Below are 27,810 nucleotides of genomic sequence, written 5' to 3' on the forward strand. Positions count from 1 at the left end.
GCCGATCTGTGAATGGAGAATAAAGGTTGAATTGAATCTCAACACTCAGGGTGCACTCAAAGAGTGTCACGAAGAATGGACCCAAACGTGCAGCTGAGAGCGGACACTGACTGGAGAGATATGAAAGACATTGCGCAGGGCCACTGGGAAGTCGGTCTCGTGGAACGGTGTGTGCAAGGGTGTACAACCAGAAATTATTGAGAAATCATTCATGAAGTGCGGGCCATTAGTAATGTTTTGGGTGCTTCCATAGGCGATATGCTATGGGAGGTGGACAACCCTCCCAGGAACACCGAGTCAGTTATGTCGGTATAAGCTCCCTACTATGGGCAGCCTCATTTTGAGAGAAAAAAGGGGGGTCATTAGAACCGAGAAAAACACAGTTAATGTGCTGTCATATTAATGTTAAGAGACGTCACTGAGCAGTGGAGCTGTCATCTTTGATCACACATGCCTCTGCCATCTTGGAGGCAACACTAGCATCTCTGTAGGTGGAGGTAGTGATCTGGGGGTCATTGTGAGCTGAGCTAGGAGTGTATCATTGAATGTATCTGACTACACATTTATTGGCTCTTTGCACACCTGAGTACATTATGTATTACAATTACAGTTTCCAAATGCTGTGATTGTCACATTCTTGCTCATCACACCTTTCTATACTTAAAGGTGTAAGCGTTCACTGAGATGAACTTCAATAAGAATTAGTGTAAGGGTTCATTAGCGTTACTGAAAGAGTGATTACACTTAATTCATAGTACCATTAAATATGTGTAGGAATGTCCTGGAATCATTAGACGAGAGTGTCTTCACTCTTGTGTGTTGGTGCATAGTTTGATTTATTTCACTGACTAGTCATCTTTTGTGTGCAAAGCTTGAAGAGCTGGACAAATAGGTGTGAACAGTTCATGTGCTTATTCCTTAGGGATTACACATGGCAACAGTTGTGTCATGTTCCTTCTCCCGCGGTGCAGAGTTCTCGGAATTGCGGAATTCGTCTGGCATAGAATTTCACGGAATCCCTTATTTTTAGGGGTGTGCAGATATTCGAGTCCTTGAATTCGAATCGAATATCAATCACTCGAAGTATTCGATTCGCGAATCGAATACCCAATATTCGGTTTTTCGGATATTGGACTATTCACTCAATACGAACGATACCTCCCGAAAGTGGGCTTCACCTGGCGCTTCCCTGTATGAGGTGAAGCCTGCTTTACAACATTGAAGCGTGCTTTGTGAAATCGTACATGGTGCAGAACAGACAGATTGTAGTTCAGCTTATGATAACGTTAGCCCAAGTTTCTTGTGCATGCTTCACCTGAGGAAGGGGCGACGTCCCTCCCGTGTGCATTTTAGCGGTGGCAGTGAGGGATTTTGATTGATGTCTGGGAGGTTGGCTTCAAAAAAGTTAGGACTGTTCAATAATGCCTACAGCCCAGGAACAAAAAGGGTGTCTTAAAGTCCCAGTGCATGTATTGTAAACTCCTATAAACTCTGTAGATGCTGAAAGATCTTTCAGCAGGTATAAAATGATTGCCGACGACAGACCGCGTCAGAGGAGAATGCAAGATATCATGTATGTAATGCTGAGCCACAACAGTGCTTCGAATCTGTAATTTTATAAAATGTTTTTGGTTCCTACATTATCCAAGAAAATAAAGTGTATCCCATTTCAAGTAGCCGTTGACTGCTCGCCGCGGAAAATCGCGGAATTTACAAGTCGGTGCCGCGGAATTTTGATTTTGCCGCAGCAGAAAACTGAGGGCCTTAGCTATATCGTATATACATCCCAGCAGTTCACGGACAATTGCACGTAACAGTGCAGTTTTTCTATCTTTTTTCTACTTTCTTATCAGTGCATTTGCTATGGATACCATGTGTTAGTGTAGTAAATTACCTCAATGATATATGGAAACAGCTTCTATGAAATTTCAGGACAGCCTTCAATACGATGTGGAGCATCAAGGTTTCAGTGCAAGAGCATTGATCACCGATGTGTGCCTATGACTTGGGTTTGTGACGGCGAAGTGGACTGTCTAGATGGCAGTGATGAAGCGGAATGCAGTGCTACAAATGTCACTTGCCCATCCTGGAAATTTCGGTGCAAGAACGGGCGTGCCTGCATCTTTCGTATGTTTCTCTGCGATGGATCACCTGATTGCGGTGACAGCAGTGACGAGGCAAACTGCAGTGAGTACTAATCTTGATTGGAACCTGCTATGATGCTCTTAAAGGAGTACAGAGGGCCATCCAAAAAAATTTCAGATTAAGACATCTGATGAAAGTGTGTGTGTCATTATACCGAGTAGCGCGAAAGGTTTTGATGTGTGCAATTTGTTTCCCAGAAAAAAACTCACATAAACATAGCTCCGCACCTTCACCCTTAACTCGCCACTCCAGCTATAACGAGGATGAGGAGGTATGATGGCACGTCACCGATGACGGCATAAGGAGACTTGTTCTGGTTTGCCAGTCAGTGGGGGTCAGCGCCTTGTCTCTTTGCCACCGTAAACCTGTTTTGCCAGTTTTCCCGGAGAATTGGGGATAGAAGGAGCGGCTGAAGCATTACCGAGCAAGGAGAAAAGCTTTATCAGAACCCCGAACAGCCGAGTAGCAGACGACAGCGGAGTAGCAGACAACATTTCTCTACGCCAATCAGCGAGCGTTCTCCTTATAGCGTCAGCGCGAGGTTCCAGGCAGATCACAGGCTGGTACTGCTCTTCACCACCGTTGCGCACGGTCGCTTTTTGCGGCGTATTTAAACTTCAATTTCTGCGATAATTATGACTCTGTGGTGTAGATTACTTTGCATGGTGCATTTTACTGGCCTACTTAACAGTTTTATAGGAAGAAAACTGGGTGTTAAAAATGACTTCTGTGCTACTTTAAGCTTGATTCACACATGCGTTTTGTGAACGCATTTCGCGTTCGCGACGCCGCGAAATGCGAGCCGCAGAGCGTTTCCAGCCGCTTTTCGAGAACCGCTCCGTGCTGCAGCTTCGGAGGGCAGAAACGCGAACGCTTTTCATCCAGCCAATCGGAGAGCTCGGAGGGGTGGAGGTGGCTTCCTTTTGGCCCCGGCGGGCAATGGCGGGCCTCCTGATACTGCACTGGGATCTTTTGTCATTTGTGTGTGTGTATGTGTTTGGTGTTTCCGCGTGAGTAAATTCCTTGTCACCAATAGTTGTTTGGTGTCTAAGCTGTCAACGATCAGCAGGGAATTTGCGCGAACCACGGAATTGATGAAAATAAATACGACTTGTGTGCAACTGTGTGTTGGTCGTCGGCAGGTAAACATGTGTCTCGCTTCTTCTGCCGTTCTTTCTCCGCTATTGTGTCGCGTTTTTCGTTCCAACGATTGATGATTCCAGCAGAAATGCTTCACGATAATTATAAAATGGAGAAACATGCTTCACAATGTAAATTTTGAGGAAGAGAGCTGGAAGTGTCGGTACGATCTTGACGTAGCAACGACGACGAAGCGCGTTTTCAGGATGGCGGCTCGGCAATGTGTGACAGGCCCCTCTCAGCGGCGCTGCTTTTTGAAACGCATGTGCGAATGAGCCTTTACTGTTCTGTGCTGGCACACACGGTTTCTCGCAACAGGGTTAGCTGTTTGCTGTAATTCACTGGGAAGTTGCAATGTCATGTTAGTTAACATTATGCCTGTTAACGTGACCGATTGATGCACCAACTCTCTGTACAGTATTGGTCAATGCAGTGTGTAAGTGACAACTCTGTGCAGCAGAGAGGTTTATCTTTGCATGCCTCCTACCATGTCTCTGTACCTGTTTGCACGTAGCGGATGATATGAAAGCAACCTAGCATCTACTGCACTCTTTTGAATGGTCGTTATTCGGGGATACGAAGGTTTGGTGCACTGTCATACCAAATGCTGCAGCCAACAGCTGGATATGTAGTCTCCTGCTGAAAAGCTATGCAGTGTGCATCAGACACATAAAATGTATGAACCCCCAGTTGTAAAGATGGATACAGTTTTGCGTTCTGCTTGCAGCAACTGTGGCACCGCCTACTACAAGTACAACTACTACAACCACACCAAAACCAACATCATGTGCTAGTTGGATGTTCCACTGCCCTATTGGAAGGTGCATCCCATTCTGGTGGCGCTGTGATGGAGCTGAAGACTGCTCTGATGGTTCTGATGAGCAGGGATGCTGTGAGTTCCCTCCATCTTTACTGGTGTCACATCAACTGCTTCGTGCTTATTTCTAAGATGCAGAGTGCTTAGGATGTACATGCCTTTCTCATAAATGAAGACTTAAAAACCAGGCACAGTGCAGTGCCGTTAATTCGAGCTTTAGGATAAATCAGACTGATGCTTGGGTCCCATCAAGGTCGTGTGTTTGAATGGGGAGAAAATGCTCGGTTATTCGAACAATTTAACGTGCGAAATGGTTTATTGGAACAAAATTGTATGACTGTGCACAGGCCCAGAAGTGCCCGGGGCTGCGTGCTGTCCGGCATGTTAGACTCGTTCATATACCGTATTTGCTCACATACTGGATGCACTCGTGTATTGAATCACCCTCAACTTGAACGCCGAAACTGCTGGTACTTTTTGTTCCCCGCACATTATGAATAGGGCCTGACTTTTTAGGGTTAAACCTGTATCCGCCCGATATTTACCCCCCGAACGAAATCTGTAAAATTCGGGTTTAACCCGAATCTACCCGAAAACATCTGGGTCGCATGGCACACTCATAAGCGTGCATTAAAATAAAGTTTGATAACATTGCTAAACATTAGTTCCATGTTAAGACAAATTTTTATTAAACAAAAAAAAAAATCACCCGAATACACCCGAATTCCTGACGACAGAATATGCCGTAACGGGATTTAACCCGAATACACCCGAATTTTCAAATGAAAAATATCACCCGATATTTACCCCCCGAATTTGGCCAAAAATAAAATCCGAAAAAGTCGGGCCCTAATTATGAACCCCGACTTTAGTAGCACGGCCAGTTTGTCTCTTGCAACGCCAGCCAGCGTATCGCGCTTGTGCAGCGTCCATTGGTGTCGTGCACTCAACAAGAAGGAGCGCCTGCCATCGATGAGCGATGAATGCAACGGACGTGGAGGAGTATTTTGCCCACGCTTGATGGAACGGAGAGGATTTGGCGTGGGATAATTGCGCCGATGAGGGACGGTTATATCTCAGATGGCGAATCGAATTTGAATAATCAGAAAAGGCCCAATTTGAATAATTTCGGGTACCTCATGGTGAAATATTTTTAGAGCCTGAAGTGTTCGGGAAATATTTTTTTCAAAATTCGGGAGGTAAAAATCGGGTAAACAAACTTGCCCACTAAATTCATGCGAATTGGGGTGAAAAAAACAGCCGGTATGGTAAATTCGGGGAGGAATCGTGTTCAGTTACTCAAACTAATTGTGGTGGTTTGGTACAAACGGTGATGTAACTGCATTTGCTGCAAAAAAGCAAGTTAATGCATTCCTACAGACATCCCAGTGACGGCAATTTGCCGGGTAAAAATCGGGTTTCACCCTAAAGGGTGAACCTTCAATTCGGGGTGCAAATTCGGGGAAGAATCGGGTAAAACCCTAAAACTTCATGCTCTAAATATTTTGTGGTGTTTTGCTCATTAGATGATTTCTTTCTATTAGATGATGAATATGAATATATGATTAGATGGGCTGTTCGGCTTATGCCCCCCCCCCAAAAAAAAACACGTCAGTTTCTACATTGGATTTCCCTCTCTCTCCTCCCCCACTACACGCGCCGACAAGGATATCCGTCCCCCACCTCAAACCGAGGGTCTGGATCCACCCCTGACAGCATGAAACTCATAACCAGCACTGACAAAATTTTATTTTCACGAAGGGAATTAAATGGGAGACAGGAGGTATGAGAGTGAGGGAGGCAGAATAACAGAAGGTTAGCTGAATCATGTTTGGGTTCGGGCTATTGTGGAAGCTTCTAGCAAGACGTGGGTTAAATCATCATCGTTGTTGTAAAAGCCTAGTTGGATACTTCCCAGCCACGTATTATTATGTTGACCCCATAATACCCATGTCACCCATAACCCTTTATATACCATACCAATAACGAGGACGCTGCCCAAAGGAACAGTCTCTGTTCGAAATATCGGTGGTTCATCATACCGGTGACTCTCGGCCCGAGTTTCTTACCTTAACGTGAAGTGTGAGAAGACGTAGAGTGTTGTTGGTTAAGTAACATGGTGACAAATGCAAAGAAACACTGCTGGACATAGGACATGTTTCGGACTCATTTTGATCTGGCAGTCTAGACTGGACGTCGGTGTCATTTGTGTTTTTCATTGCTAGTAAATGCGTCCCCTGTCTGTCCGTGTTTCTTTGCGTTTGTTACCATGTTACTTAACATGAAGGGTTTCTGTTTCCCATGAACGAAAACTATGACATTCATTCCTTTCAGTTCATACGGTGAACACGACGACACCTGCTGTGCAGAACTCAAGTACTTTACCGAGCACATGCTCTGAAGAACAGTTCATGTGTAACACAGGTAATGAACTCCCCTATTTGTTCACATAATTTGCACACTTTTTCTCCCAAAAATGTCGGGGGAAGTTGAGGGCAGCGCAAATTGTGCGGAAATATTCCTAACGCTATTCTAATGATGTGATAGTACCAAATTGTAGTACAGCGGGTCATGTTGGCTCCCGGAAGAGCCAAGTAAGTTAGTGCATTCCTATAGACATCCCAGTGAGGGGAATTTGCCGGGTAAAAATCGGGTTTCACCCTAAAGAGGCAACCTTCAATTCGGGGTGCAAATTCGGGGAAGAATCGGGTAAAACCCTAAAACTTCAGGCTCTACACATAACTAATACAGTCTACCAACCGATTTTTCGGACTTCTAGGAGCCACAAAGCCAGTTCGAATTATCGGCTAAGTCAAAATTTTCAGTGAATTGCATAAATCCACTTTACTTCAAAAAACTTCGCTCAGAACATTCAAAGTGACTAAAAAAAGAATCTACAGTAAACGTTACAACAAAATGCGATATAATGAAAGTCGCGATAGAGTGAAATAATTTCGATTCCCCGGCAAAGGGCCATAGATATCAGTGTATTTTAAATCCTGCTACAACGAAATGCTTTTTAGCCGCCGCCTAGATACAGCGAAAGATCGAGAATCTTTATGACCCCAAAGCTGACAAAGTGTCCTGTTCCCGCAGCGAAGTATGGCACGCGTGGTTAGGGTCTGGAGGAACCTGGTGCCTACAAAAGGAAGTCTGAATCATTGGAAAGTTGGGGATTTTCCTTCTGAGGCTTCTCCTTTTCGCACTGGTTTTGAACTGTCCGGTTGCAACCAGGTACAGGACGTAGCAAAGAGTAGGAGACGCAAGTCGCCAGCGCACGCATGTGGGAAACTCTTTGTTTCCATGGCGGTGTACGTGATGAAATCAGCCTAGATGATTTTCTTGACGGGGATGAACATGTCGTAGCAACGGAGAGCCTCACAGGAGACGCACTGCCATAGACTTACTTAGAAGTTTTGCAGAATTGCAACAGAGTATGGGGAAAGCTGCGGAGGCTTTGTTGGCATACGAGTAGTGCCTCACACCGTATGTAGCACGATGCCGTCAGGGGTATACCGAGAGGGTGGCAAGGGGTGCCCCCCCCCCCCCCAAAACTCTAAGGTGGCTTGTGAAAATAGTGCACTCTTTAGTCCTAGGACGTGATGATTATTCCCGGATGTCGTAATAGGAACTGCTGCAGACCCGCACAGTACGCAACGTCCGCCTCCAGAAAAAGATGTGGTAGGAGGTGGGGGTTTCCACTCTTGCCCCCTCCCCCTAGAAGCGCTTTGCCCCCCTTGGAAAAAATTCTGGGAACGCCCATGGATGCAGGTGCGAATAATCGGCTATTTCACGCATGAATAAAATGCCATAGGTGCCCTTTGGTGCTGCACTTGTGGTTGTTGTCATTTTTTACGAAAAAAGTTTCCGCATCGTAGCGAGAGCTATACCGGGAAATATCCTGGGAACGCCCATGGATGCAGGCGCGAATAATCGGCTATTTCACGCATGAATAAAATGCCATAGGTGCCCTTTGGTGCTGCACTTGTGGTTGTTGTCATTTTTTACGAAAAAAGTTTCCGCATCGTAGCGAGAGCTATACCGGGAAATATCCTGGGAACGCCCATGGATGCAGGCGCGAATAATCGGCTATTTCACACATGAATAAAATGCCATAGGTGCCCTTTGGTGCTGCACTTGTGGTTGTTGTCATTTTTTACGAAAAAAGTTTCCGCATCGTAGCGAGAGCTATACCGGGAAATATCCTGGGAACGCCCATGGATGCAGGAGCGAATAACCGGCTATTTCACGCATGAATAAAGTGCCATAGGTGCTCTTTGGTGCTGCATTTGTGGTTGTTGTCATTTTTTACGAAAAAAGTTTCGGCATCGTAGCGAGAGCTATACTGGGAAAAATCCTGGGAACGCCCATGGATGCAGGTGCGAATAACCAGCTATTTGACGCAGGAATAAAATGCCATAGGTGCCCTTTGGTGCTGTATTTGTAGTTGTCATTTTTTACGAAAAAGGTTTCCGCATCGTAGTGAAAGCTATACCGGGAAAAATCCTGGGAACGCCCATGAACGCCGGTGCAAATAACTGGCTATTTCGCGCAGGAATAAAATGCCATTGGGCGGTAGTTTCCAAATCGTAGCGAGTGCTATCGAAGCTTATGTGCAGTGCGCGCCCTCACGAAGGTCGCGATTCATGACCTTCAGTTCAATGCAACGAAATGTTCGATACAACGAAAGAAATTGTTGTCCCCGTGTGTTTCGTTATATCGAGGTTTCGTTATATCACAGTCGAAGACACGCATACAGTAGAATCTCGTTAATTCGAAATCGCTTAATTCGAACCTCCGTATAATTCGAACTCTCGTCCGAGTCCCGTCCAAAGCACATGTGTTTCAATGGGGAGACACTCCCGGTAATTCAAACAGACGAGTGTATACCCCGCATAATTCGAACCAACAGCGCTTGCGCGTCAGAGAGGAACGGGTCACAGCGCCCTGTATCTCCCTGATTATTGACCTTTCGTACGCTTCCTGTCCTTTTTCCGCATTTTGCGCTGTTCAAGGACGCTCTCTCCTTTTCACGGCAGCAAGGAGTTTACGCGAACGCTTGCATTGCCCCTTTGTCCCTCTTCTCTTTCTCTCTCCTCCTCTTGAGGCCGCCATGGGTGGAGGAGGTGCGTGCGCGTGCCGTCACCCATTTTTACGACTTCGCGACTGTCAATATCGTTCTACAACCCGTTCACTGACATCGTTTATTTCCCTATCTTGCACCATGTCAGCAGAGGCGACGGCGTGGACGCCGCGTGCATCAACGCCGCGTGCGCCGGCTTAGCGACGGAGGTTCAGGCGACTCAAGCCACGAACCTGTCTCGCGATCCGGTGCCTTTACCAAGTGCATCTGATGTAGCATCGGTGCTGGATATGACAGTGCGCCATTTTTATTCCGAGAAAAATGCGGATGCCACTCTTGAACTTATGTCTGAATCAAAAGCGATGCTAACAGTCCCGCTAAAAGAAACAGTTGCAAGAGCGAAATACTGACTGCTTTCAACCTTAAGTCGCTTCATAATTTCTGTAAGTGAATTCTTGTGAACATATAAGTCCCGTATTTCCTTCAAAGTCGTAATGCGCGGCCGTGACGCTCTGGGAGTTTTCTCCGCCGTAACTTCGGTTCGGCATCGGGAACGTAACGACGGTAGCGGCGGAGTTCGGCAGCAGTAACGGTTTGAATTACGCCAATATAAATGCGTCTTCAAGTGACACCGGTACCGCGAACGTAAAATACGACTCGAAGTGCGTCGTGACACATCTGCATGCGCTCCCTGCTCCCAAGCCCCCAAGCCCCCTTCCAGGAGAGCGTCTCCCGTTAGTTCGAACTCCGGTTTATTAGAACAAATACCGCGGCCCCCTCGAGTTCGAATTAACGAGAGTCCACTGTATTGAAAGATGAGTTCTTGCAACAGGTCTGAAGCGGCATCTGCGGAGCATTCGGTCTTGGTTGCTCCGCCTTCCCGCACACGTTATGTCGGGAATGGCGAAGGGTCATTGTGTCGTAAAAGGAGTACGAAACGGGTGTGGGAGTACATTTTTCTGCCGTATTTCTCACGCTTGGGAGACGATAAGTTCCAAGAACCGAGTGAGATGAGTACGAATAACCAAGCGCGTTTTTCGAGGAACAGTCCGAATTATTGGATGTGGAAATACATTGGTTCTATGGAGCGTCTGACAGTGCCAGCAGTTTTGTCCGAACACAGTCCGAACAATCAATTGAATACATCTGGGACAACCCCAGTGGGGATTTCGCCGTGACTAGAACGTGCTAGAGGGTGCCCCGTTCCTTATAGCTCGTTCTTGCGGTAACTGCCCGCGGATCCCTTGCTGTGGCGTTGCGGAACCCCTGGGTTCCGCAGAACCCAGTCTGAGATCCCCTGGTAGTCGAGCGCGTCAGCGGACCATCGTCCAGACGCAGGATGGAAAGAGAACAATAACGTGGCAGTAATCTCGGTAGCACTTACAGCATTAGCATTAATTGTGAAGTGGGTACAAGTTGAGGGTGTGGCAGAAACCACACAGCAGGCAGAAACCAATTGCCGCAGGCGCTGCAGGGTGCTGAGCGAGGTTCCTGTGTGTGAAGCTGGGGGTACGCAAATTTCGCGATTTTTTTCCTGCGTATTTTTAGTGCCAAAGTAGGTATGTTCAAATTATGGAAGTAATATACGGTACTTAGTCTTATAATCTGTGTTCTAAACGAGATTCAAATGAACTGACAGAAGTCTGTTATGACTGCTTCATCGTTCTTATCTTGTTTGAAGTTTGCGGTAGGAGAAGGGAATTAACTCTTATCATACTGCAAACTTGGAATAATATTTGGATATTTGGAGTCTGTGGTGTTAGAAAAATAACCAATACATCTCGTAATGTATAGGTTCGGTCACATTTTGGTGATAGCTACATTTTTTAATCTTGCATAATCTTACTGAGGCATACACTGACATATTTTACTTTCCGTTGCTTGTGAAAAATTTGGCAATTTTTTATTTGAACTTTCAGGAAAATGCATATGGAACGCATGGCTTTGTGACGGAGAACCTGACTGCAAAGACGGGGAGGACGAAAAATATTGCCCTGGTGTGTGCTTGTGATTACTGTCTGGGTACGCTGTGATGTGCACTCATACTTACAGGCTTTCCTTTTATTCACAGGGTCCAGCGCTTGCACTCCAGACCAGTTCCATTGCTTCAGAACCTTAGGCTGCATTCCCAAAGATCAAGTGTGCAATGGCAAAGCTGATTGTGTTGATGGAAGTGATGAGTGGGGCTGTACGACGCCGAGTTGTAAGTGGCCTTGGACACTGTTGCGTCGTCAGTGTTTGAGCCGCGCAAGAAAATTGTGGAACAAGCAAAAGCGTAATGTGGAACGTTTGGTTTTGCTTTGGACCATGCTAATATTCGACATTACGAATACGAATAGAATGTTTTCAGTATTTGTATTGGATTCCATTCAAATATTTTATATTCGAGGCTTTCGAATACGTCGAATATAATCTCTTCGAATATTTGAGATTTCCAGAATTCATGGGCCTTATGCACCAGACCCACGCGGTGTTTTCCCAACGGGGACACACTGTAGCGGTGCTCTCCGGGCTCGTGGCGTGAGCGCCAAGCAAAGTTGTCGAACGCGTCCGCAGACGACTTCTCGACGGCTTCTCGTCAGTCTGGCACGATGCGCATTGTCTGGAGCAGCTCTTGGTAACGAGCCTCCACTAGCGAAACACATGCAGTGGAGGGCTGAAATTTTACGTGAGAAATCCATATAGAGCGCGTCGGCGCATGAATAAAACTTCAATGATGCAGGACTATGCAACAGCAGCACGTGCAAGCTGCGTGCGCTTATACAATCAATATCGGGAGTTGATTCACAGGGTTAGTCTAGCAAACGTTACGCATTTTGATAGCATCGTAAAAATAGAAGACAGGGTTTATCCAGCACCAAACTTTGCACACTGGTAGCCACTGGTCTGAAGTTTTGTTGGAATTTTTTGTGAGCATTATGGTGCTGTAGAAGAAAAATTAAAAATCCAGCAAAATTTCACTCTATGCATTTTCTATGGCATATCTCACTCAAAAGCCTTCATTTTCTGCTGTGTGCGCTTCATTTTCATTGCACCATACGCAGGTGGCACCAGCATACAGAACAAGACTGGAACGTGAGGAGTGTTGCATAACGTCAGAGTTGACATTGTCACATCCTTGTAGGCAGCGCTACCTGTGTGAAGTGATGTGAATGTGAAGGAGGCACAAGAAAAAAATGGCGGTGTTTGTGTGGGATAGGCCATTGAAAATGCATGGGGCTGGGTTTTCTTTTATTTTTAGTTTTCTTTCTAAATGACCGTAACGCCTATAAAAAATTCGAATGAAATTTCAGATAAGTGGCTATCAGTCTGCAAAGTTTGGAATGGGCCAAATCTAGTCTTCTATTTTTACAGCGCGATCGAAATGTGCAATGTTCGCTAGAATAACCCTGTAGATTCACCATTCTTGTGCTGGGTTTAGTGTTGTGCTTGCTTAGGTCGCCTCTCGTCTAATTCGGATATACGAATGCTGCACCTGGACAAGGAAACTGTGTCGGGGTAGTCCAATGACATGCACACAGAGAAGGGCTGCGTGTTCGTTGCTCAGCGTGTAAACATCTAGACCGCGAGATGCGCAAGTGAAAGCGGCGCATGGGAGGGAGTAGTACTTCTCCGACCGCCAGTAAAGTACTGCATCTGCTCTGCACAACCGTTTGAACTGCAGCCGAATATCTCGAGCGAGTTTCTTAAAATGTGGTAGTTGTGAACGCGATGGGAGATGTCGCAGCCATCACATTAGTCATGAGGCGAAAGCAGCTACTGTCACGTGAGAGAGCAGCAGCTTTGACGCGAAAGATAGCTGGAATGATAGTACTCAATAGTTTTAGCATTGCAGAAGCTGGAGGTTCAATTGTTCAATTCAGGCGTCCATTAGTAGAGCCTGAAGTTTTAGGGTTTTACCCGATTCTTCCCCGAATTTGCACCCCGAATTGAAGGTTTCCTATTTAGGGTGAAACCCGATTTTTACCCGGCAAACTGCGCTCACTGGGACATCTGTAGGAAGGCACCAACTTAATTGTTTGGCAGCAAATGCAGTTACATCACCATTTGTAGCAAACGATTACAGTTAGTTCGAGTAGCTGAGCCCGATTTCTCCCCGAATTTAGCATACTGGATGTTTTTCCACCCGAATTCGCATGAATTTAGTGCACACGTTTATTTACCCCATTTTTACCCCTCGAATTTCAAAAAAAATATTTCCCGAAAACTTCAGGCTCTATCCATTAGTCGGAAGAAACATTCTTGCCACACTTGCAATTTAAGCATGATAAACCGCAAGCTGTCGATTCCAGACAAGTGTGTCGCATGCTGTACATGACTTAGTCCATAGTGTGAAAAGCCTGAGTCTGGGATAGTCACACTGCATCAAATACATTGTCTGCCCTTGAGTAACTTTACAGTGAGTGGGGTACATCTGAAACTGTAGCAGTGTAAATTGTCTTGTGGGAGTGGCAACCTTTTCCTCATCCTTTCACAGTTGATACTTCCCTACATATTTGTGTGATTATCAAAATGTGGTTGTATGTGGTGTATGTGCAAAATTGCGGTAAACACGGTTGCCTGAAGTCGTCATTCGATTAGATATTCGAAGTCAAATATTTGCAGTATTCGTATTTGGTTCGTATTCAACATTTATACTATTCGCACAGCCCTAGTTTTGTTGCTTCAATATTGTTTCTTGTCTCAATCTCCATCTAAAAATTGTGTTGCAAATTTTAAGGGATGTCTGATGTGAGGTCACAGAGCACAATGACATAGAAAATTGACTGCATCTTTTTGCATTGTGCCATACACGTTTAAATGCAGTAGTCTTATCGGGCCATCACTCGCAGTAAATTTTTGGTGAAGCTTTTTTTTAAATGCTATCGAACTTTTATTGAAAGCCTTTTAATGTTTTGCAAAATTGCTTGTCTATTTTTTTTTCTTTTCATTTTTACTGCGGTGGCTATGGTGGTTATACAAGCGTGCAGCATACAGCATTCAGAGCAGTGCAAACAGAGCCGAACGAACGCGTGGCCCTATAAAACCACACACCGAACTACATGGTAATTGGCTCCATAAAGTTATGGCTTTAATGGGATCCCCTTTTTTCTTCTGGCTGTGGCATACATTGATGGAGATACATCAAAGAGCAAAATACTTGAGCAGGTCTTTCATCTTATCAGGCAGTAGTTGTTTTCCTCCCCTTGCTGGCCCGGGTAATAGGGTAATTCGTAAACCCATCTCTTGCAGCACGATTGACACCCTGCCCTGCAAACGAGCTGCCTTGTTATCAGGGCAATGAGTGTTTTTCTCTTCACCAGAAGTGTGATGGTACGCCTGATTGTGCTGACGCTAGCGATGAAATGGATTGTCGCACAGGTATGTACTGACTAAAGGATGGTCATTTAGAGATCAGTGAAGATGAGAAGTAAAGGGGAAACAAGGATGAGAGAATAAAGAGGACTGTAATTTCAGTCGCCAACGGATTTTTCGGACTTGACGACGCCACAAAATCAGTCAGAATTATCGTGCAGTCCGTACGTTTAGACAAAGGCTCAAATCTGCAATGTTTAAAAAGAACCGCATCTGCACTCACGGTGGCTCGTAATAACTGCCAATGTGAGATCACTTTGCTGCACAGAAACAGGATAATTAGAGCCTGAAGTTTTCGGGAAATATTTCTTTCTAAATTTGGGGGGTAAAAATCGGGTAAATCAACATGTGCACTACATTCATGCGAATTCGGGTGAAAAAACTCCCGGTATGCTAATTTCCAGGAGAAATCGGGCTCAATTGCTCAAACTAACTGTGATGGTTTGGTACAACCGGTGATGTAGCTGCATTTGCTGCCAAACAAGTAAGTTAATGCATTCCTACAGACATCCCAGTGAGGGCAATTTGCCGGGTAAAAATCGGGTTTCACCCTAAAGGGTGAACCTTCAATTCGGGGTACAAATTCGGGGAAGAATCGGGTAAAACTCTAAAACTTCAGGCTCTAAGGATAATGTATTGCAGCAAATATTTGCTAGCGTAGCCCTGTTGTGATACACTTCCACGAGCGTAGTAACACCCATAAGCATCGCCGCGGTTGACAGGGGCGCAACGGTAACCGTGGCAACGGCAACCATGCTCCTCCTCCGTTCACGCCAGCACTGCGCTTCTACACATGCGCTTCTACACATGCGCAGGTCGGCGCTCTTACCTTCGTAACGCTGTCCGAAATATTGAGTCCCGAAACGCACTGTAATGCCTCTGTTTTGGCTCTTGGAAGACAAAAAGTTCTCAAAAATAGGTATGCTCGGGCGAAATGAGTATGAAAAATGGCACAGTCCATCCTAAACACGGTTCGAAATATTGGAAGCAGGAATACACTGGCTCTATGGGGCATTTGACAGTGCCGAGTGTTTTATCCAAAAAATTGGTGAGTCCGAATTTTTGGGGTCTGAAATATCAGTTGGCGGCTGTAGTTATGTAGTCTTCGGAGTCGCTTACTATTGGTGGCTGAATTTGCACTTTCCCAAGTTAGTTCTCGGGCCTTTTCGGGCTTTACACTACGTGACGATGATGCTAGTTAGGTGAGGGACAAGTTTTACCGGATTTTACTCTAAAACACAAGGCCCTTGCTCTGATCTCCCTGCAGGTGCAAAGGGAGAACTTGTGCAGAGGCAGTTACACATGATACATTGAATGATATCAAGTTTAGTACATGTGCCGCATGCAGTTCCTGTTGTACTCTGCCTATTCAGTACTAGTACAAAGATATGAGTTATGTACTGTGATAGACACAATATCCAGGAAATGTTTGTGTGGTGTTCAAATACTGACATCTTGAATATTTTAAAAGTATATAAGAAGAAGTTTCAGCGTAAGGAAGATGTTTTTTCTGCTTCAGAAATTGTTTCAGAAAGGTTGAACGGCACTAGCATGCTTTACTAAACCAAGTTTATTCATGTACCTCGCCTTTTCACCAACTTTTATCGAAGCATTACCTTTGTAGTCTCGCTATTGCAAAGTTGTGCAAGTACACTTTCTTCAACAGAAAGATGCGATGCATGAGGAACAATTTTCCTTCACAGAGCATCATATTGTCAGGGGCCTCCAGCTTGACAACAAACATGTGACACAGACAACTATCAGACTCACCTGGCAACCACCAGGTGGCAATACAAGCTTTGAGTACCTGCCAACGATACAGTGAGTCCTATATTTCTTCAATATATCCAGGGTCCTCAAACTTCAAGATCCATGTCACATTGTCTTTGTGACACCACATTAGGGCATGGCAATGAACCTCTTCTTAAAAGGGACCAAAACAATATTTCTGTGACCATTCCGTGCTGCATTATGCTCTTCGCGTCCTAACGTGATACTTTCATTACTATATTTAGCTATCCTACTTCAAACCGAACTTTTTGATTTTTGGTTGTGGTACCTGGTGATGCGAGTTGATGTTTTCCATTTCTTCATACATGATGTGAGCAATGTTAAAGCTCGATGTGCACTATAAATTGCACTTCTGCTTCAAAAATTACATGATTTATTGCAGAAGTCATGTGAAAACCTCCTAGAAAGCCGATTGCCTAAGATAACCTCATATGACCCCTTAAAGTGGTACCACTTCGAAGTGGTTTGTTGGAGAGGTACCACTTTGAATGTGACTTTGAATACGACGAACTTGATGGGACCGTTCCCCGGAAGGTACCAGTCCAACGTTGGACCAGTTGGGCAATCCAGTGGTTCCCTCTGGGGTTTACCGGTTTAACCCCAAAACACAAGGCCTTAATCATTCAGTGTAACAATTGTTGTAATCGTTGAGTAGCCCATGTAATCCATTTGCTTGTTCGTCAAGTCGAGGTCAAGATTAGTGATGTCGCCAACCAGCCACAGTTCCAGTTCCAGCAGGGGTTCAAAGAGGATTGAACGTTAGCAGTATCCGCCGGCAGCGTCGCAGGCCGCGACGGATTTCGCCGGTAGATGAGCGGTAGTGGGCCCGGTATTTTGCCTCCCGTTTGTGCACTAGTACCTCTTTCATGCTATGCAATGCAGTGATAATGACAAGATTTGCTCTATCGGGAGCCTATAGAACTGGCATGCTAAACTATTGTTGCGTTTGGGTATTGTAACGAACTTTTCAACACAATTTGCGTATCACAAACTTTTCCAACTTTTTTGGGGAGGAAAAATTGCGCAAATTACGTGAGTAAATACGGTATATATGATGACTTTGGCACACAGGTGTGCTTGAAGGGTACACTTCACAGTGATGTTGAAACAGACTAAAGTTAAATTCAGAAAACAGAACTCAGAAAACAGAATGGTATGGCAATGATCTCAAAGGGGAAGCTGGATTAGTGACACAAAATGGCATCCACAGACCACCTTAGGTACAAAATGGCACAAGCAAGGCTCAAAATCGGGACTCTTAAACAATCGACGTGCCACTTGGTAAGCTGAGTGGGACATACTGAACCATTTGGGGACCTTCACCAGTATGGCTGGTCCCACATTCACTAGAATCACTCTCCATGCCACTTCAAACTTTTGTCTGTGATAGGATCGTTTGGTGTGACTATAATGAAATACCTGTGTAATGTGCATACCTGTCAGTAATGCAGAGAGATTTGGAGGTTTCTGATTTGAGCGAGTGTACTTCTTGAATCAGTGTCCAATCATTTTGTAACATAATGAATGGTGCTGAAACACGTTAATTATGTGAGTAAATATGGTAATTGTGCAATAACTGCCTTGGTTCATTTGGATCTGTGCACCAGTTCAACTGCAGCCACCGAAATCACAACATTCATGGCATTTCAATGTACCATCTATCTCGTATTGCAGAACTATGAGCACAGGCATGTGGCATAATGAAACGTGGACGCCGAAGCTGAGCTACACATTTGGCAACATGACACCTGGAGTACATTATCGCATGGGTGTCTATGTACGCATACACGGAAATGCTACGCTGGTTTTCAGACCGGAGAAATACATCGTTGCCTCCACTCTGAGTGCCGGTACGAACAGTTTTTCTGATTTGAAATAAAATGCAAGGCTATGCTGAGATGGCACAGTAGAATCTCGATGATACGAATCTCACAGGGTCGCGGAAAAAAATCGTATCATCCGAAATTCGTATCAAACTAATTAAACCAAAATAAAAATTGAGGCTAGAAAATAGACAGTGACTGTTCATCTTCCGTTACCGTCAATGAAAGAGGTCGGTTGTAACGCTTTTATGTCTCCGTTTTTGGCCAATGCTCCCCAAATACGCGAGATGATTCAAAAGACGTAGCACGTGCTTTTCACCCGCGAGTGGCGCAGCAGTGTTCTAAAGCTAAAGCACTTATCTATCTATCTAAAAAAAAAAAAAAAAGCGAGCTCCTAAAGCACGCAGGCGTTAGGTGAAGCCGACTTGCGGAATGGTGACGCGTAATGTTGCCACAAGTTGTCCTGATATGTTCCCTCCACGTGTTCTGGGGTTCTCGTCGCTGTTTTCCGCCAGAGCGATGTCACACAGCTTCGCGGTTTGTTGTTGCGAGGGGGGTAAAAAGGTCATAACAGAGATAAGGTGATAAGGTTCAGGGCCGTTCAATCCCTTTGATCTTATCTCCACCACCACCACCACCAAAAGAGAAGTCATTGCTTGCATTGCGCTACATGATGTAAGGGAGTTCGTGGTGAGGATCGCCCTTGCCCTTTTCGAAAGACGCAGCAGTATGACTCTCGCGCTCTCGCGCCACGGAGGAACGACCTCTGTCGCATCCTCGGCTCATTCGTATCATCCGTAAAGGCAAGATAACGCGTTCGTATCACCCGAACTCTAATACATGGGAAGAATAGGCATTCCAGCCGGGACCGGAGAAGAATTCGTATCATCCCGAAATTCGTATCATCCGTGATCGTATCATCGAGATTCTACTGTAGTACACATGGCATTAGTGTGGTAATGAAGTTGCAGTGCAGTTTTCTTCAGTAAGAAAGCCCATTTCGAGCATGTGCCGAAAGTTAATTTGACTAAACCATATGTAGAGCCTGAAGTTTTAGGGTTTTACCCGATTCTTCCCCGAATTTGCACCCCGAATTAAAGGTTGCCTCTTTAGGGTGAAACCCGATTTTTACCTGGCAAATTGCCCTCACGGGGATGTCTGTAGGACCGCATTAATTTACTTGTTTGGCAGAAAAATTCAGTTACATCACCATTTGTACCATACTACTACAGTTAGTTGAGTAATGAGCCAGATTTCACCCCGAATTTAGCATACTAGAAGTTTTTTACCCGAATTCGCATGAATTTAGTGCACATGTTTATTTACCCGATTTTTACCCCCTGAATTTAGAAAAAAATATTTCCCGAAAACTTCTGGCTCTAACCGTATGCAGGGCAATCAACGTATAATCCATTTGATTTGTGTTAATAAGGGACTATACTTATAACAATAATCTTAATGCCAGGAAAGCCAGTGTACAGCTAGGTGATATGTGTTCCTGATCAATGAATTGGTTGCAGCACCGTCCCCACCACATGACGTGCAAGTCAAGCAGGTTCTGAATAAGAAAGTTGAAGTCACGTGGATGGCGCCAAAGTCACCAAATGGAGCAATAAGGTCTTATAGGGTAAGATCTTTTTCCACCATTAGAAGTGCAACACATCACCCTACGCAAGCACATAGAAACATAGAAGTGATATAAAGTATTGTCTTTCTTCTCCTGCATTTTATTGGCCTCAAATGCTACTATGATGGAACAAAATAGTTGCCTCGCAGATATGGAGCATTGCAGCATAGACTTAAAGTCCAAAAATTACTGTCAGTAATCATTATTTGTATACTTTCAGGTCTACTTCAGGCCACCTGAACCTGAGCCTTTTATGTGGAGCACAGATGGCAATTCAACCTCTGCTGTGCTCGATTTTTCTTTTGAGCCTGGTGTCAACTATACCTTCTGGGTAGGTCATCTTGTCATTTTCTGCTTCACTTTCTGTCTTCTGCAACAAAGCACCATGTGCGGAAAAGCTACCTGGATTGGATGGTGTATCTAACAACAAAAGTAGTTTACTTTATAGCAAACTTTTGTTCACAATTTTACAATTTTGTCACTGCCAGATTTCTTAGGGCTGGGTTGGTTATGGATATGTCCACTGGTCAGGAAATATGACATTTCATCCAAGGTGTGAAAGCTATGGTGTTACAATCTACGCAAAATCATCTGCTATAGAAGTGTCCTGACTGAATAGGTCTGAGGGACAGCTCGGCTATATGTGTACATTACATGAGATACTGGGGCACGAATTCAAAAGCACCACTGGCTTCTGTCACAACAAAAACAACAGGTTGTTCCTACTTAAACAGTCTGTGCCGAAGCTGTTCTCATGCTTTCTTGTGATGCTTAGAGTCACCATGCAACACATTTTAATTGAATTTGCAGACATTCATTTACAAAAGTACACAGTTTATGTCAAACACTCTTGCTACTATGATGTCACTCTTATTACTTTTCTGTTCCTGCTCTCTCCCTCCCCCTGATACAAGGAAAACACATGCTGATTATGCTTTGAGTGATATGATATGATAATCACTTTTATCCTAGTTGCACACCCTTGTGAGGTCTGCCAAGGTGTCATAGCTCACGGTTGGTCTCTGGATGGGGACATTCTGTTAAATTTTTCTGTTTGCCTCGAGCACTCCGCTGCGTGAAATTTTGCACTTGGCACCTAAACATAACTTATAGCCGAATACAACCCTAGTATCAAAATTGGTTGCCAGCTCCACAGCACCCTTTTAAGACATTGTTGTTTAAAGTAGCACAGAAGTCTTTTTTAACACGCAGTTTTCTTCCTATAAAACTGCTAAGTAGGCCAGTAAGATGCACCGTGCGAAGTAATTTACACCACAGAGTCATAATTATCGCGGAAATTGAATTTAAAATACGCCGCAAAAAGCGACCGTGCGCAACGGTGGTGAAGAGCAGTGCCAGCCTCAGATCTGCCTGGAACCTCGCGCTGACGCTATAAGGAGAACGCTCGCTGATTGGCCTAGAGAAATGTTCTCTGCTACTTTGCTGTCGTCTGCTACTCGGCTGTTCGGGGCTCTGATAAAGCCTTTCTCCTTGCTCGGTAATGCTTCGGCCTCTCCTTCTATCCCCAATTCTCCGGGAGAACTGGCAAAACAGGTTTACGGCGGCAAAGGGGCAAGGTGCTGACCCCAACTGACCGGCGAACCAGAACGAGTTCTCCTTATACCGTCATCGGTGACGTGGCATCATGCCTCCTCATCCTCGTTATAGCTGGAGTGGCGAGTTAAAGGTGAACGCACGGAGCTATGTTTACGTGAGTTTTTTTTCTGGGAAGCAAATTGCACGCACCAAAACCTTTCGCGCTATTTGGTATAGTGACACACACACTTTCATCAGATGTCTTAATCTGAAACTTTTTTCGATGGCCCTCTGTACTCCTTTAAGTAGGTGCGTTTATTTCTTACGGTTTTTGTCAGTATATTTTCTCCCTTTAGGTAACAGCTATAGCTCAGGACCAGCTGGAGAGCTTACGCTCTGAAACTACATCACTAGTCTTTGCAAAGAATGATGTACTTCCCGTTGTTGACCACCTTCGTGTAACTGGTGTGGGTAACACTACTGCAAACGTCACGTGGGATAGAGTGACATCTCCAGTTGTGGATGGCTACAGGGTGATGTGGAGTACAAATGTTGGTGACCTACATCCACTGCCATGGGACAGTGTCAACACCAACATGAATTACATAAACCGTAAGTTCCATTTCACTTTCTGCTGCTGTTCTAATTATAAACTAGTGAAACTTGATAGTGTACTACTAAACTTACTATCATACTTATTATTGAGCATTAGGTGCGCGTGTTTGACTATCGTGATTTTCTTGTTCCTTGTATTCTCTTCAGTGACGTCCCTGTCCCCCGGCACAAAATGCTCCGTTAAAGTGTTTGCTTTTAAGGACAATTTTCATGGTCCCGAAGAAAAGGTGGACTTTGTCACCAAAGGTATGTAGCCTTCACGTGCTTTGCCACACTCGAATGACGTGAATCGCCGAGACAATCTCGAACGATGTATTTTTCTTGGATCATTCCCCATTCTTATGTTCATAAGCATTTGGGATAGAAAATTTATAGCTACAGATATTCAGAGTTGATTTGAGAAAGAGGTCCACAGGTAGACCCTTGAAGTCTCTGGGAAATATTTTTTCTCAATTCGGGGGGGGGGGGGGGGGGGGATTAAAAATCGGATAAATAAACATGCGCTCTAAATTCATGCAAATTCGGGTTTACAAAAAAACTTCAGTATGCTAAATTCGGGGAGAAATCTGGCTCAGTTACTCAAACTAACTGTACTGGTTTGGTACAAATGGTGACTTAACTGCATTTGCTGTCAAACAAGTTAGTGTGCATTCCTACAGACGTCTCAGTGAGGGCAATTTGCCGGGTGAAAATTGGGTTTCACCCTATAAAGAGGCAACCTTAAATTCGGGGAAGAATCGGGTTAAACTATAACTATAAACTATATCGGGCTCTAACTATAGGCTAATCATCACTCCAGGTCAACCACTTCCTGCACCAGAAGGCGTGATATTTTCTGTGAATGGCTCGCGTGTATCACTGCACTGGAGGCCCGTATCTACGCACCAAAGTGGCACTGCTTGGGTATATGGAGTCTATAAAGTTGACTCCCATTCACCTCCAGGTTGGTGCCTCCGTTCCTACCTGCAAGTGACTGAGTGATGAGTTGAGTGTCTGGCACATGCTCTCTATCTTGTTGATGCCTTTGCAGTATCTGTGGGAAACACAACTGCATCAGTGTACACTGTGGAGAACGGCTTGGAAGCGTGCGAAGTATACGTATTCCAAGTTCGTGTTGTGGCACCCTTGGGAGTTGGTCCTGCTTCCGTCCCTCAGTCAGTGATGACGGAGTACAGTGCGCAGGCACCACCGAGAGATGTCCAAGTAAAAACGGCGCGGTATCGTGACGACGGACATGTCATCGTCACTTGGAAGGCGTCCTGCTTTGTCATTGACCGTGCTGTGGGATACATGGTAAGAGAAGCGCTGTGTAGATTTGGACCCTTTTTGTATGTTCTTTTTCGGAGATCAAGGGCAAAAATTGAACTATATTTTAGGAAAACAACGATAAAACCTGAGACAAGGAACAGAAAATAACAACACGAGGCGTTCTCAAGCTGTGTTGTTATTTTCTGTTCCTTGTCTCAGGTTTTATCGTCGTTTTAGAACGAACCAGCTGGCCCTAGCACCATTGATATTTTAGAATCCGTAAAATAGGATGAAATTGAGAGATATCAAGTGGAAAAACATATTCCCGGGTGGATAACATTAAAAAAGCATTTGTCGTATTTCATGCGAGCACGCGATGCTGAGTGACTGTGCTGAATGAGCGGAAGTTTGTTCTTGGGCTTTATCCTATGTGACAGTGATGCACACTGGACGGTGAAAACTGGTTTTACCCGGTTTTACCGTAGAATATAAGGCTCTGCTTGTTTTAATAATCGATGCACCGTAATAACTATTGCATCCCCAGGGAAGCGTTCTAATGTTCCTAGCAAGAACTTAACCTCCACTACCTCAGGGCAGTGATGTAGCCAGAAAAATATTCTGGGAGGGGTCCTACGAGCTCTTTACCTGGAGAGTACTTTGCCCTTGTTCTCCCTCTCCCAAAAGCACTACAGTAGAATCAAGATGATACGATCACGGATGATACGAATTTCGGCATGATACGAATTCTTTTCCGGTCCCGGCCGGAATGCCTATTCTTCCCATCTATTAGAGTTCGGATGATACGAACGCGTTATCTTGCCTTTACGGATGATACGAATGAGCCGAGGATACGACAGAGGTCGTTCCCCCGTGACGCGAGAGCGCGCGAGTCATGCTGCTGCGTCTTTCGAAAAGGGAGGGCCATCCTCACCACGAACTCCCTTACATCATGTGGCGCAATGCAAGCAATGACTTTCCATTTGGTGGTGGTGGTGGAGATAAGATCAAAGGGATTGAACGGTCCGGAACCTTATCACCTTATCTCTGTTTTGACCCTTTTACCCCCCTCAAAACAATAAACCGCGAAGCTGTGTGATATCGCTCTGGCGGAAAACAGCGACCAGAACACGTGGAGGGAACATATCAGAACAACTTGTGGCAACGTTACGCGTCACCATTCCGCAAGCCGGCTTCACCTAACGCCTGCTTGCTTTAGGAGAAGCTCGCTTTAGACCACTGCCGCGCGACCCGCGGGTGAAAAGCACGTGCTACGTCTTTTGAATCATCTCGCGTATTTGGGCAGCATTGGCCAAAAACGGAGACACAAAAGCTTTACAACCGACCTCTTTCATTGACAGTAACGAAAAATGAACAGTCAATGTCTATTTTTTTGCCTCAATTTTTATTTTGGTTTAATTCGTTTGATACGAATTTCGGATGATATGAATTTTTTCCGCGACCCCGTGAGATTCGTATCATCCAGATTCTACTGTACAAAAGGTATGATTTCATAGGGGTTCAAACCTCCAATACCGAACCCTTTGGCTATGCTGCTGCCTCAGAGACACTGAGGCAAAAGTTCATTATCCTTAATTATGCTGTAGGAGTGTGCCCTGAAGCACTGCACGGGGCCGGGCTTACCTGAAAGCCCGAGCCCAGGCTGGGCCGGGTTCTGCATTTTTTATGCGGGCCTGGGCCGGGCTCAGGTTTCAACCACCGGGCCCAGGCCGGGTACGGGTTTGACAATGCCGGCCATGGTCCGGTGTGTGTGCGAACATATTTCGCGAGACTGGACAGCCGAATTTTCGTGTCACTTTATTCTTCATGGGGTGTGGGATCTCATGGTACCCTCATCTGACAACTGTCACTTTTTTATACGTGATCCTGCTTACCGATTTGGGTCTGTATTTCGAGTAATGGGTCTAGATACCTGGGGTCTAGATACCCTAGGGTCTGTATACCTGTATTTCGAGTAATGGGTCTAGATTTCACACGTGCACTCACACACATTTGAGGACAATTGGTGTGGCTCTGAGAGTCCGGAACAAGGGTCAGCTACGTTAGCCGTTCTGACATATTTCGTTCGCGTGGGAGTTCGAGTAAGGGGAACCAACACCGGTGCATGTGCAATAGAGTGGAGATAAGTCTGTCTTGAACTGCAAGCTACATGCATATCGCCCATGCGCCGCTGCGCACTGCCTTCCCAAGCAGGCAAGCACCAAGCACAGAGCGGCTTGCCGGCAGAGAAACACAGCTGATCCATTCGAGTGTACCTCCTCACTCTCCACCAATTAGCTGTGTGCTTTTCCACGCTGTGCTGTGCTCTTTAGTAAATATAAATATGCCTTTTGGCCTCAACAACATAAATAGTAGAGTAGAGGCGGGCTGGGACCGGGCCTGAGCATGGAAACAGTCGGGTACGGGCTGGGACCGGGCCGGTGAAGTCGGGCTCGTGCCGGGACCGGGCTGTAAATCTATAGAAGAGGCTGGGCACGGGCCGCAGCAGCCGGGCCTGGTCCGTGCACAGGCCTGAAAATTAGGCCCGTGCAGTGCTGTAGTGTGCCCTGTGGTTCCCAAATTTTCTAATAGTGAAGTTCACTTACAGGTGTATATCCGTGACAACAGGACAGGTGTAGAGGATCTTCACTCAGTGCCGACGACTAACAACACACTTCTCTCAATGTCTCTGGCGGAACTTCACCCGGGAGCGACGTACGTGCTCCAGATTTGTACGAGTGTCCCCAATGCTCGTCTGAGCGCACCAACATTGTTTGTGGTGCCTGCCTTGGCAGCTCCCAGGCAGCTAGCTGTGGTGCCAGAACGCAATGGCAGCCTCTACATCCACTGGAAGGCACCGCAGCTGCCCCCTAGCATGAAGGATGATAAGTAAGTAATAAGTGGTAACTGTCAGTGGATTGAGACCTGTATCGCCGCATTTGTCATCAAATGACGATTCCTCGCTTGAATAATAAGGTGTATATACTTCACCTACCGGATTACTTCGTACTCGATTTGGAGCTGAGTCTGAATTCACGTCTCGCGCATCCCTTCCCAAAAACACCAGGGAATATGTAGGAGTCAAAGCAGACAACTATGCAGGATGACGTTATGGCAACCTCCTCCGTATGAATCGTGGAAGAAGGAAGTTTTCCCTCTCCACATTTCACTTTCTGCGTGCTATTGTCATCACTGGTGCCAAATCATCTCAAAGGCTGTATTAGATATCGAGGGGATTGTTGGTGTTGTGTACGACATTCACGTTTTCTTTTTTTGCCAGATTGTTGCGAAGTATCCGTCGAAGCAAAAAGGGACACCAGCTTAGGGAATAATTTTATGATTCTCGATATAAAATAGGGACAATGTGTATCATGAGGTAGCTGTTAGTGCTCTCGTGCTCACAGATGAGAGTTGTGCCAGCTGATAGAAAATAAATAGACCTGCCTTATCGGAGGGTTTTGTGGAAATATGTGTGCGACGAAAATGTTACCTGCTTTCAACTACATGCCGTATGTACAAGCCATATCTCTGCTACACGGACCTCTCTTCTTTCTTTTGTCGCAGGATTGTACATGTAGTATACATATCAAACTATAAAGACTTGAAGGACGCAAAGCAATACAACGTGTCACAACCGCCGCTTATAATCTCGAGCCTTCCAAGCGGGAAGGTGTACCACATTGCTGTCAGCATGATTGATGAGCACGGCTTCGAAAGCTTACGGTCAGACACAGTAGAGGTTGGCATCTTAGCAGGTAAGGATCTTGTTGGACATTCAGGTTGCTACAAGGAAGAAGGTGTCATGGTACCGACTGTATTTACCCTAATGCAGTGTGATTGTGCCGAATTCCAAGATTCTACGGAGCAAACAAGTACGGTAGACTCGCATTAGTCCAAACCCCGTTATTTCGGAATTTCGGAACTCACACATATTTCGAATTTTTGTTTGGCCTGCTATATTTTCAATAGTAATGATAACCTTGTTAATTCAAACGCCACCTTCTCCTAATTCGTTCCCTCAAAGTGTCTCTGCATGGAGCAACCCATGTTTTCGACTGCTTACACCAGAGAAAAGGCCGGTGAACTGGCTCTCTACGGTCGCACATAGAGTCACAAAAACATACGGTTGCAGAGCGCCAGAGTTGGAGAAACTGTCGAAATATCGTGACGTCCAATTCCTCGATTATCGCCGTCATCACACGTGAACATGATTCTGTTATACAGTCGACCTGCGTTTATCCGGACTTCATTTATCCAGATCCTGCGCTATCCGGACAAAAAAGCATGGGTACGGATTTCTCCCCACGTATTTCGCCCTCGTTTATGCGGACTTCAGCTTCCGGACTCTGACGAAAATTCCAGGGAACAGAAGTGACTAATACCCAACAATCGGCTTCAGTTATCCGGTCATTGTCGAGGAATGACACTTGGCCCACACCTAGTCAAGTGAGGTCAAGAACCCTGGTCGTGACTTTTGCTGACACAAAGACAGCGTTGCTAGGAAGAATTTTCTTCCTTTCCGACTTTGCACGTTACACTAAAGTAATCCACTGAGCAGTCTGATCATTTCAGACTGAGAAGGTCCGCAACGAGGACCCCTGCGCTGCAATCATAGATGACGACATCGTCAGTG

The 27,810-nt window shown here is 45.4% G+C and overlaps 1 protein-coding gene across 1 annotated transcript in view; it reads left to right on the top strand.

Moving 5' to 3' along the window:
* Positions 1-27,810, top strand: part of LOC135386137 (sortilin-related receptor-like) — a 70,162-nt gene that overhangs the window by 37,326 nt on the left and 5,026 nt on the right. Inside the window, exons 22-37 of the mRNA XM_064615898.1 lie at positions 1,933-2,187; positions 4,013-4,177; positions 6,437-6,526; positions 11,105-11,182; positions 11,257-11,388; positions 14,418-14,546; positions 16,244-16,361; positions 18,006-18,181; positions 19,675-19,781; positions 20,002-20,112; positions 21,674-21,929; positions 22,080-22,178; positions 22,732-22,875; positions 22,963-23,225; positions 25,786-26,066; positions 26,742-26,932. Of these exons, the coding sequence (XP_064471968.1) occupies positions 1,933-2,187; positions 4,013-4,177; positions 6,437-6,526; positions 11,105-11,182; positions 11,257-11,388; positions 14,418-14,546; positions 16,244-16,361; positions 18,006-18,181; positions 19,675-19,781; positions 20,002-20,112; positions 21,674-21,929; positions 22,080-22,178; positions 22,732-22,875; positions 22,963-23,225; positions 25,786-26,066; positions 26,742-26,932 (2,595 nt within the window). The remainder of the gene's footprint in view (positions 1-1,932; positions 2,188-4,012; positions 4,178-6,436; positions 6,527-11,104; positions 11,183-11,256; positions 11,389-14,417; positions 14,547-16,243; positions 16,362-18,005; positions 18,182-19,674; positions 19,782-20,001; positions 20,113-21,673; positions 21,930-22,079; positions 22,179-22,731; positions 22,876-22,962; positions 23,226-25,785; positions 26,067-26,741; positions 26,933-27,810) is intronic.

This window comes from Ornithodoros turicata, chromosome 2, assembly GCF_037126465.1.
Source record: "Ornithodoros turicata isolate Travis chromosome 2, ASM3712646v1, whole genome shotgun sequence".
Lineage (NCBI taxonomy): Eukaryota > Metazoa > Arthropoda > Arachnida > Ixodida > Argasidae > Ornithodoros > Ornithodoros turicata.